This window comes from Silene latifolia, chromosome 5, assembly GCF_048544455.1.
Source record: "Silene latifolia isolate original U9 population chromosome 5, ASM4854445v1, whole genome shotgun sequence".
NCBI lineage: Eukaryota > Viridiplantae > Streptophyta > Magnoliopsida > Caryophyllales > Caryophyllaceae > Silene > Silene latifolia.
Window position 1 is genome coordinate 87,114,892 of NC_133530.1, and position 12,372 is coordinate 87,127,263.

The 12,372-nt window shown below is 32.1% G+C and overlaps 2 protein-coding genes across 2 annotated transcripts in view; both read left to right on the plus strand.

Moving 5' to 3' along the window:
• LOC141657771 (protein CELLULOSE SYNTHASE INTERACTIVE 1-like) overlaps positions 1-12,372 on the plus strand; it is a 468,470-nt gene that overhangs the window by 43,103 nt on the left and 412,995 nt on the right. The gene's annotated exons all lie outside the window — the stretch shown is intronic.
• LOC141657761 (transcription factor GAMYB-like) lies at positions 4,128-9,449 on the plus strand. Its single transcript, XM_074465096.1, has 5 exons — positions 4,128-4,243; positions 4,882-4,970; positions 6,099-6,459; positions 7,646-8,606; positions 8,925-9,449. The coding sequence occupies exons 3-5, from the start codon at positions 6,106-6,108 to the stop codon at positions 9,194-9,196; spliced, it is 1,587 nt and encodes a 528-aa protein (XP_074321197.1). The 5' UTR covers positions 4,128-4,243; positions 4,882-4,970; positions 6,099-6,105; the 3' UTR covers positions 9,197-9,449.

Genomic DNA, 12,372 nt, shown 5'->3' on the forward strand with positions numbered 1-12,372 from the left:
TAAATAGTCGAATTGTCTCACATCGGAAAATTACTATAAGGTGGGGTGAACCTATGATTATAAATAGGAGTCATCTTTGTAACTTTAATATCAGCCAAAAATTTTTAGAGTTTTTTTTAAGTATTGTCTTATTAGAGTTTCTATTATTATCTCTTTAATAGCAAAATTTATTTATTATTTATTTTTTTCGCATAATCAATAAACGATAGACGTGTATGTATTTATCAATTATTTCCTTTGAAAGAGATATTTTAATCATATGTAAACAAATGATTAGATGTAAATATTAATGTTTTATAACATTTTTTTCATTATAATCAAGTTAATTAACCCGTTGCAACGCACAGGCTTTTAACCTAGTATTTATGATACGTAGCTATGCCTCCTAGATTAGGGTGGGTGATATACATGATTTGCAAGCTATCACGTATACGGTATACCCGATAATTTACCGAGTGCCAATCAAACAAAAAAAAAGGTAGATGTCTCCTAATAAGTTATCTAAGAGATCATTTATTTAAAATATTTACTCCCTCCATTCAACCCCACTTTACATGTTTGCTTTATCACGTTTGTTAATGCGACTTTTACGCGGTAAATATCTTTAACTACGTATTTGCAAAAATGATAAAAGTTAGATATTTTTAATCTATATATATATAAAAGAGAGTTTTTTCGAGCGATTTGAGAGCGTCCACATCATCAAAAATTAATTTAGGAAAGTATCATAAATAATAATTTTTGATGTAAAAAATAAAGTGGAGAATCTTTTAATTATTATAATATATATATTTCCTAAATTATATTCAAGTGATATTTCCAATTTTTATATCAAACTTTTACATATCATTTTGGCAAAAAAGTATCGTTAAAAAAATTATTAAAATAATATAATTAGATTCGTGGTAAAAAATGCTATCATTAGAGTATAAATTTCATATTATTTGCACATATTAAAACTTCTTAATATGTAAAATTGTGTAATTTTTAGTATGTTTTGTCCCACATTGGAAAATAACGTAGGTGTGGTGAATATACTACATATAAATAGTAGAATTGTCTCACATTGAAATATTAGTATAAGGTGATGTGATCCTATGATTATAAATAAGAGGCATATTTGGAACTTATGTATCCACCCAATATTTTTTGAGTCTCATAAATATTGTTTTAAAGAGCTCTTAAGATTTTCTATTATTATCTACGATATGATATAAAAAATAAAGTGGAAATCGCTGGGAACTACCCGGGAAAGAGTTAAGAACATGAACAAGAAAATAAAAAAAATACAAAACAAAAGGTTTTACTAATGGTAGTCTCCTGACACAGTACAAAACTAAAGATTTTACTAATGGTTGTCTTCTGAATGCAATAGTAGAGCGTTAATGAGTCATTATATGTACGATTTAGAGATTCATATCTAATGATCGAGACTAAGTGGTTTTACCTTCAAAGAAAAATAATATGTATACAATAGTAGTTTTTTTAAGAAGAGACATGTACTTCTTGGTATGTTATATCTTTCACATTGAAAAATAATGTAGACATAATGAACATACTATGACTAAATAATTAAATTATGTATCTAACATCGAAAGAATAGTATACGGTATGGTGATTCTATAAATATAAATAGGGGGCATCCTTGAAACTTAGGTATTACCCAAAATTTTTGATATAAAAAATATGTTATTTTTAGTATGTTATATGTCCTACATTGAAAAATAATTTAAGTGTGGTGAATATATTATGTATAAATAATAGAACTGTCCCATATATATATACATTTTCTATATTATATTAAAGTGGTGTTTATAATTTAAAAAAATTATATTTCATTTGACAAAAAAGTATCGTATGAAAATTATATAATTAGATTGTGACAAAAAATTTAAAAAAATTATATTTCATTTGACAAAAAAGTATCGTATGAAAATTATATAATTAGATTGTGACAAAAAAATGTTATCATTAGAGTGTAGGTTGTATTGTATTTTCTCATTATTAAATCGGGTTGATGTCAAAGTAGTTGCGAAAAAAATGGTGTGCTTAGTATGTTATTTGTCCTACATTGAAAAGTAATTTAAGTGTGGTGAATATATTATGTATAAATATTAGAATTGTCCCACATCGGAAGATTACCATAAGGCAGGGTGATCTTATGATTATAAATAGAAGTTATAACCCAAAATCTTTTTATTCTCTTAAGTATTGTCAGATAGAGCTCTTAAAAGAGTTTGTATTACTGTCTCTACAATAATGATTTCTAACCTAAGTTAATCTTTGGAAAATCTTTTAGTTATTATAATATATACTCTGTATTTCTTATTTTATATTCAAGTGGTGTTTTTAATTTTTATATAAAAACTTTTACATTTCATTTGGCAAAATAATGTCGGTAAAAAAATTATGAAAATAATATTATTAGATACATGGTAAGAAATGTTATCATTAGAGTATATATAGATTTCATATAATTTGTACATATTAAAGATGGTGTATTTCATAGTATGTTATATGTCTCACATTGAAAAATAATATATGTGTGATAAATATACTACATATAAAAATAGAATTTTTCCACATCGAAATTTAGCATAAGGTGGGTGATTCTATGATTATAAATAGGAGGCATCCTTGGAACTTAGGCATCAACACAAAATCTTTTGAGTCTCTTAACTAAGTATTGTCTTGGAGAGCTCTTGAAAGTTTATATCATTATATTTTCTACCTATAGATTTTGTATGTCCCACATTGGAAAATAATTTAGGTGTGGTAAATATACTACATTTAAATAGTATAATTAGAATTGTGTTTAAAAAAGTTCTATCATTAGAGTATATGTTCATATCATTTGCAGATATTTTAATTATGATAAAAAAAATAGAAAACAAATTAAAATTAGGGGTGCCATGTAATAGGATGACGGAAGTTGTCAAATGGTATTTTGGGAAAAAAAAAAGTGAACATAGGGGTACCATTTGTAGAAACTTAAAATTAGGAGTACCATATGTAATCTATCAAAGTTCAAGGTTATCATGAGAAATTTACAATATTACAATGATATAGTTAATTAAATTTTCATTTAAAAGAGAGAGATATCTGTACCAATAAAACAATAAAGGGGATATTATTTTTTAGTTGTTGTTTTATTGTCACCCATCAAACTTAATGCCCATTTAACAGCCTTTACATTAGGGGTTACCATGGGCAAAAAAATGGAACCTCAAGGGTACCATAGACAGATTCTTAAAAGTAGGGGTTAAATGGAAAATCTGACAAAATTAAGGGGTATCACGGGAAATTTCTGCATCTCAATTATGATAAAAAAAATTGAAGAAAAACAACGTACAAATATTAATGGAAAGTACTTGATCATATTATTAAATTTAAATATAATTATTAGATATAATGAGTAGCAATTGTCCGTATTCGGTATTCAGGATCTGGTTGGATGTCGAACAAAGTGCAAAAAAGATGGTGTAATTTTGAGCATGTTATTTGTCCCACATTGAAAAAACAAAGTGCAAAAAAGATGGTGTAATTTTGAGCATGTTATTTGTCCCACATTGAAAAACAATGCAGGTTTGATGAATATATATACTACGTATAAATAGTAGAATTGTCCCACATCGAAAGATTAGTATAAGGTGGGGTGATTATATGATTATAAATAAGAGTTAACCCACGTATATATTAATCTTTTATTTTTTTGAAAGAGATATTTTAATAATATGTAAACAAATTATTAGACATAGAATGTAAACATTAAACCCTTATAACATTTTTTTTTGCATTATAAATAAGTTAATTACCTCGTTGCAACGCACGGGCATTCAAACTAGTATAGTATTAAAGACGACTCAAATAAGATCTCACATGAATATATTTTAACATATGTATTGAGAGAAAATTGGGGTTGAATGCTCGCCTGTAAATATGGTGCAAAAGAGAAACATGCAAAGTAGAATTAAATGGAGGGAGTATACTGGAGTATTTATTTATATTAATTATTTATCTCTAATATTTTTTTGAGAGTAGTTTAATTAAGGATAAACAAATAATCGAGACATATCTTATTCTATTTTTTTATTTAAAAATCGAATTATATCTCAAAATCAAAAAATTAAATAAAATATATAAAAAAATCATTTTAGAGAGAGAGAAAGAAGAGAGAGAAAAAATGGAGAAAGAAGGAGAAGAGAAGTAGCAACAACAACACTTGGTGAAGCACAAGCTCTCTGTACTTTCCTCACACCCCATCTCATCTCATTCCCTTTTTTCACCATTTTCTCCCTTCAATTTTATTTTATTTATTTTAATTTTAATTTTAATTTTCTTAATTATCTTTCAACTTTTTTTACTTGCGTTTCTCACTCTACTTTTTTCTCCCTTCCTTCATACTCAACCTCATTTCTTCTTCTTTCTCTCTCTAGATTTATCTCTTCAATCTATGACTTCATTCTTCATTGATTATGGCTGACTGCAAATTATTAAATTAATTGAAAATTTGAAAAAAAAAATTGAAAAGATTTGGTGTTTTTAATCAATTTTTCTGGTGAATTTTGGATCTGATCGAGTTTTTGTTGATATGGGCAGTGATAATTTCATGAAATATGAATTGGGTTTGCGTTACTTTATTAAATTCTGATATTGAATTCCTATGGGTATCATATAATTTTGATTTTGAGAATTTTCGATTTTATAATTTTGAGTTTAGTTTTGAACTTTGGAGGTTTAATTTTAATCTGCGTTACGAAATTTGAGTTCGTAGATTGAAGTTCTTAAATCAGATTCACTCTCTTGAGTTGAGTGAATTTTGAACAAATTTCGGCATTTTATTTATTTGATTAGATTTTGAATTTTACAATATTTTTTTAGAAAATTTGGTGGCGTTTGCTTCAATTCTGTCAGATTTTGAGAGGTTTTATTGCAAAATTGTGGAAATCATTGCAGTTCTACTGTTTCAGGTGAATCCTGTTCTATCAATTTAAATATTAGTAGTAATTATTGAGTTAGACGTGCTCGTCTCACACTGTACATTAAAAAAACTCATTTATTGATAGTAATAAATGAGTGTTTAACCTATAAAAGTACGTCTCACCCGGTCTTATTCTATAATTTGTGTTTACGAAGCACAGTTTATTATTGCATTTGTGACTAATATATTCTCATGAATCATGTGTAAGACGGGTATGCCCATATAATAAAACTGTTAACCCTGTAATTAAAAGATGAATACAGCAGTAAATGACTTGTTGGTATGCAGACATAGTAGTATTAAATCTTGGTTTGAGACTTGATCTCAGAATCGGCCGTCCAGGCCGGCCGTTTCACTGTAAATGCGACTAACATCGGCCCAATATGTGAATATGTGGCTGTGATGAACTTCAAAATTTTGATAACTCAGGTTGCAGTTCAGTGTCTGGGATAAAAATTGTCGTATAGAGTTACTGTCAATTCTGTGGAGTAGTTTCTGGAATGACAATGTGGGATTCTGATAATGGTGTTTGTGTGATTTACTAAACATAGAACTGGTCTTGTTCATGACAATGCTATGGCCAAGTGCATGCAACAACAATTTTCTCCGCTGTGTGTCCTTCCCGTATGACGGTATGAGGAATTTTTATTAGCTCATATTTGGCTACACGGTCACAGGCTCACAGCTATCCTTTTATATTTGCACGGTTTTAAAACACGGGCTTGTCTTAACTTTGTAGGGACTTCCAAGTAGTTTAACATGTTAGCTTAGAAGATAACGTAGAAGATTTGAATATCCGCCTTTCATCACAGAAATGTATGATAACCTTCATCATTAGGCTATAATGAACCACCACATTCACACACGTGCACAAGATAACGAAATTATTAATTAGGACGCCAAAGATCCGGGCTCTTATGTCTGTCACCATGTATGTCATAACATTAAGCTTGTTTTGCTAACTAGTGTTAGTTGATTGAGGCTGTAACATGTCTAGAGCTCCGAAGTCATTTGCACAATACATCTATTTTCTTTGTGAAATTTTGTTAGCTTTGCATGCAACTGATGCATTGATTAAAGCATTTATTCACATTCTCATAATGTGGGTCATTTCCAGGTGTGTTATGACGAGTAACGGTGACAGCAGGAAGGCTTCAAGGTGCCGGAAAACTTCTCCTTCCACGGAAGAGGTTCTTTGTGGCGGAAACTCTTCTGAAGGGATTCTTCTAAAGAAAGGTCCATGGACATCAGCTGAGGATGCAATATTGGTCCAATATGTTACAAAGCATGGGGAGGGTAATTGGAATGCTGTCCAAAAACATTCAGGACTTTCACGTTGTGGAAAGAGTTGTCGTTTACGATGGGCTAACCATTTACGACCAGATTTAAAGAAAGGTGCATTCACTCAAGAAGAGGAGACTCTTATCATAGAACTTCATGCAAAGATGGGAAATAAGTGGGCCCGTATGGCTGCTGAGGTATTGTTTGTTTGGATCAGTTTTATGTTTTGCAATTGTGTTACTGCCTGCCTATCATGCTCGAATCTCGATTGAAGATTTGACAAATGTTAAAAGTGAAATATCTTTTCGACATATTTCCTTGATAACTGTCCTAAGGAGAAGTTGGAAGTACCCAGTATAATTAGTGTTATAAAAAGAGAGAGATTTTCATCTAGTTTGGCATAGTTTATGACAAGTGTGAGTTCGTGACAAATGGCATAGCATGTTCGTCGTGTTTAACTATAACATTTGAGATGGGAACGTAAAGTTACTAACTCTTAAGGATATGTGAGTAATATTTGCGTGACTTTGACTTGGTGCCCTCTAGTCCCATTTATTTTGCCATTCTGAGACTCTAGCCTTACAAGGATGGCCATTGGACTAGGCAGTGACCAGTATTAATAGATCTGTTTTCGATTCATATGTATTATTTTCCAAGTTATGGATCTAGTAACGGAATTCATTTTAAGTTTTTTGAGTCCTTAGTTGTTTTCGCTGTGCTTTACAAGCCACTGTCTCTGCAGTAATGGAGCTGCCATTATGTCTCACCCATTCGTTTACTTAGGATATACGAACTTGATTGATTTATCGTGATGGAATAAAGCCAAAAAGCTCACTAAAATTTCTTGTCTTTCATTTTATTGTGAAATAGCAGACAGTAGAAAAGGGTTAGGATACAGCTCGCTCCCCTTTGAGTCGTTGGGGTAATGTTGTTGTTTGTTGTATACTGGCTTATTGTGGGGATTTAGGTTACTAGCCCTTCTCCAAGAATAAAAAGGATATAGAAGTCTTACTGGAATCAGGGGACTCTGGACCCACCCAGTGCAAAGTTTTGAGACGTAGAATTGCCTTCTCATGGAAGAAAGGCTGAATCATGCCGGACAATCTCCTTATTTTATGATACTTTACATGGTTCATTAATTTGTCTCTTCTCTTTGACAACACATTTATAATGTTTACGTTTTTGTCTGTGTATGGAAGAAAGGCTGTCAGTGAGTGTGTTTTATGTGTGATAGGGATTGTGTTTTATTTGAGTCTTCATGCCTAAAATGTGATTCTTTGGGACATGCTTCCGTGACATGGAATTTCCTTTCCTTTCCTGTAACCAAAGTGCCTCAAAATTGTTTGTTCTGCTGATTTTTGTGTTTGTTCTTCATCGAACCAGCTACCAGGACGTACAGATAATGAGATAAAGAACTTCTGGAATACCCGAATTAAGAAATTGCAACGTGCTGGACTACCCATTTACCCCCCTGATCTTCATGTGCAAGCATTGAACGAAACTGAACAAAGTGACGACATGATTACAGGAAGTGAAGATGCATCACATGCAGATGCCTTTGACATTCCTGATGTTGAGTTTAAAAACTTAGAGCTAAATCAGAGAGTTTTAAGCCGTTCACCAGCAATGCTCGACATTACTACTAGCAGCCTACTTCGGAAAAATGCAGGCTCGTCTCAAAGTTTTGGTTACATGTTACCCAGACTTAACCCTAACAAACGTCTCAGAGAGACGGGAACCCTATTCTCTGGTTCTGGTGTATTTGACCCGTATGACGATGACCCCTTTGTGAGGCTTTCTGCAGGACGGTCTCTTTGGTCATCTCTTTCATACGATCAAGATTTGAAAGTCAATCAGGCCTCCCTAATGGAGATTCCTGGTAGCCATACCCCTGTAAATGGCAAATCCCCTTCTTCAGAGCCCAATTTAGAGGCGATGAAGATGGAGCTCCCTTCACTCCAATTTTCGGCATCTCAAGTAGGTGGGTGGGACACACCATCATCCCCGCTACCTTCCCTTGAGACTGTCGATACCTTAATCCAATCTCCTTTGAGTGAGCACAGTTATTCAAGTTGTCCTTCTCCAAGGAACAGTGGCCTATTGGAGGCCATTGTTTATGAATCACAGTCCATGAAAAATTCAAACCAGTCGATGCCAGAAGCCTCCTATATGGCAGGTGATTGTGTTGAGTCTTCATCTCGAAATGTAAGTGAAAAGAGATGGGATTCTTGTGGCGATCCAATATCACCACTTAGCCAATCTGCGGCTTCTGTGTTCGTCGACTACACTCCTGGAAGTGGTGGGAATTCTTCAGATGAACCCCAGTCAGCTGAGACCGCTCCCGGTGAGTATCTCTTCCTTTATTCCATATTATTTAAAGAGGTTTGTAGGAGTCTGTCTGAAACGCCACTCAAGGATATATGGCCATATGGGTATGAAATCTGTTTCAGACTCGGTATGAAGCGTTTAATTGGAAAGTTGGTGATTTTAAGCCTTGTATTTCTCAAACATCTCAACATTACAAAAACTCCAAATATTTCTAACACGTATCCCGCACCCATATCATCATTTTAGGGTATAGTCCCCGTGTCTAAACTCAAAATAATGACCGAGTAACATAGAACGCACTTGAATGGATTTATAACTTTACTCATTCATGCAGGATTCAGCATTAAGCCAGAACTATTAGATTGGACGTCGATGGAATCAGATGAAAAGAAAGATATTTCATGGCCATTAGAGTACTTAAGACCAGATGCATTACTCGACTCGTTTTGGTTTGGGCATCGGATTGCTCGTAGCAAAGAACAATTTATCACAGCAGATGTTGGAGCGCTTCTTGGCGAGGATCTCAGTTATGACTGCAAGCAAGCAGATGATCTGCCTTCTGAATCAAATCAAAACTTTGGCCCTGAGTCGTCTAAGAATCATTGATTGATTGATTTTGCGATATTTGATTATTTGCATTCATTTGACCATACATCTTCATTTCCCAGAGCAAAGTTGATATACTCTAGTTTATTAGCGAACCATTTCTCGGGTCATGCATTTTGTTGTATTCTCTCCGTTAATGGTGTAAGTTTGAGGCTTTTCGGGACCATTTTTGTTGATTTGGTTGATCGGTGTTGAGAATCTTGAGATGATATATGAACGTCTTACCATATTATTGCGAGTACCGGCTTTTATTTTTATGAGATGTTACTGAAGTCTGAAAATTCCAGAGTAACGTAAATTATCCAATTTCAAAGGGTTCAGCGAGCCTAGATTACCTATCTCATTTTTATGTCCAATCTCGTGTATCATTTCGGCTCCTTTTGACATATTAGCTCTTAGACAACGAATGTTTTTTTTTTTTTTTTTTTTTTTTTTTTTTTTTTTTTTTTGGGCAGCTGTAAATAAAAGGAAACCTACAAGCCCAATTCAGCTCTAGCTAGGTTATGGGTAGGGATGGCAATGGGTGGGATATGGATGGGGTGGAGCCATATCCATATCCATATCCATTTAATTTATGGTCATCCATATCCCACCCTCATCCATTTAATATTTCTCCATCCATCCATATCCATATCCACCGGGTGAAGCGGGTGGAGCGGGTACCCGTTGGATATTTTTACAGCTTATAAAATTTAAAGATAATATATCGTAAAAAAATTATTGCGATAAAATTAAAAGGTATACATAATTCAAATAACAATATGTGTTAACAAATAAGAACTCAAGATATATCCAACAACAAAGTGTTTTCAAAAAGGTGACCATACAAATACGCCGCGCCAACTACAAAGAAACCACCAACGCATTATATTATTGATTAAATTAACAAAAGTAAGTTACTTTGATTAGTGAAAATAACAATATCCACATAAACACATGTTTTACTTTTCCTAAACACAAATTGTTTAATAGGGCGGTCTCATATCATAAGACCAGCCCTACAACTAAAAAGCCCAATAAAATCCTTGTCAGTTTACAAACTTCCTATTTACCATTTTTCTTTCATTTTATTTTTCCATCGCAACCAATATTTTCACCCTTTTCTCCACTTTTACTTTCTGCATCACCATCAACAATCAAACAACAAAATCCATTTTTGCTTTCTGAATCACCATCAACAAACAAACATCTCTCAATCAAAACCTCCTAAAACTCTAACTTTAAGTGAACAATCGGAGATCAACCACCTTCTACCTGGTATTATAATATGCACTCATCTTCGCATTAAAACAAGGTATGTTTTCAACCTATTTTTTTTTCTATTTGTAACATACTTGAGAATTATTTGTATTTTTGTATCATTCACAAGGTTTATTTCTTTATTGCCATTTTCACAATCTACCTCATATCTTTTTAATCAAATGTGTGACGAGATAGAAGTCGAGACAGAATAGATCGCTAGACATCGATAGCGGAAGTTTATTATTGTCAGGAGTCGAGTTGTCATTAACGATAGAATTATGTTGTTATTCGTATCTTTCTGCGATACGGAAACCTCCTAATTTGTACACCTAATATAAAGGATGCTTGGTTATTGAATTATGCACACAAAAATTAACTTAATATTAATTTAACAAAATGAATGACATGACTAATGAGTTACGTTGTTATAAGCATTTTTTAATTTCTAATGGTGATAAGTTGTAATGGAAATGGTAGATGATACAATTTTCTTTTACAAAATATTTTAAATGGATGGATTGCCATCAAATCTTTCAAGCTAACACCCATTATTTTAAGTTGACAAATTTTACTGTAAAGATTTGAGGTTTTAGTTTGAAAACTCTTTGTTTTAACTTCAGAACATCGGGAATAATTAACGTTGAAATCTCTAAACTCTAGTATCCAGTTGTTAAACCTGGATTTTAATTTAAGGTATTGGGTTTTTAAGTTAAAAACTTTGTTTTAGAGAAAAAATAAAGAATTGAAAGGTCTAGAATTTAAATTTCTATTTTGTCGAAAGCTAATTAGCTCAAATGGGAGAGCATGTGCACTGCACAAGGTATGGGTTCGACTCCCATATTAGCTATAAAATATCTCTTGCACTAAAATTATAAAATGGAATGATTTGAAGGGGTGAAATAAACGAATACAGTGATCATCATTGATACCGTCAATCAATAAGTATTTAAAATTGAAGACACAGTGTTTTAAGTGATATATTATGTATCTTAAGCTTAGTTAACAATGTTTTAGATTATAATAGTTTAGGTTCTACCTTATTAGCTAGCATGGTAATTTTAAGTAGATCTTAAATTGAACTCTGAATAAACTTAGGGCTTTAATTTAAAAACTTTAGGATTCATGCTAAAAACTTTGGATCTTAACCGAAAAACTTGAGATTTTAAGTTGTAGTTGAGGTGTCAAAGATATATTCGATTGTTTTTGATTTTAAGTTAAAGACTCATGATTTTAACCATAAAACTGCAAATTTATTTTAATTTGTATGGTCAAAATTTTAAGGTGGAAACACAATATTTTCATTTTAAAACTCGGACCTTTAAGTTGATAACAAATGATTAAGAGAAAGTTGTTTAATCGTAAGAGAATCTAAAAATAATAAAAATCTCAAATTTTCAAATTTTCAAATTAAACATATAATTATGTTAATTCTAAACAGTTGAAGATATAGCTTATAAACCTATAATTTTAGTTGGAGAACTATTCTATAATGATAAGCTTAGTATACAATTATCTACGAGTATATATGCTCACCATCTCACCTCCTCTTTGCTTTCATTTTTAAACTGCCATTTTTATTTTTTTATTTTTTTTTTTATTTTTTTTTTTTGATAAGGTAAGAAAACTAGGTTGATCCTCTGGGGTAGGACCAACCTATCTCATCCTTTCGAATGAGTAAGGTAAGTTGAAGCCACCGGCTATCAAACCACCTCGAAAGAGTTGGACATGAATGTCCAATAGAAGCCATGAAGTCAGCAACCTTGTTGGCTTCACGAAAGCAATGTTTAATTATCACTTCATCGAAAAAATGAAGGTCTAATTTTACATCCTTAATAATACTAGAAATTTCCCAAGGAATTTGCCAGGTACCTCTAATCGAGTTAATCACACATAAATTATCACCCTCCACAATTAACTTTGAGATTCCTAAATAT

Bases quoted from the DNA above. Each gene is read 5' to 3' on its own strand.
- LOC141657761 (XM_074465096.1), top strand. From the start codon at position 6,106: ATGACGAGTAACGGTGACAGCAGGAAGGCTTCAAGGTGCCGGAAAACT. The intron at 6,460-7,645 runs GTATTGTTTGTT...TCATCGAACCAG, and splicing joins GGGCCCGTATGGCTGCTGAG to CTACCAGGACGTACAGATAA. The intron at 8,607-8,924 runs GTGAGTATCTCT...TCATTCATGCAG, and splicing joins GTCAGCTGAGACCGCTCCCG to GATTCAGCATTAAGCCAGAA.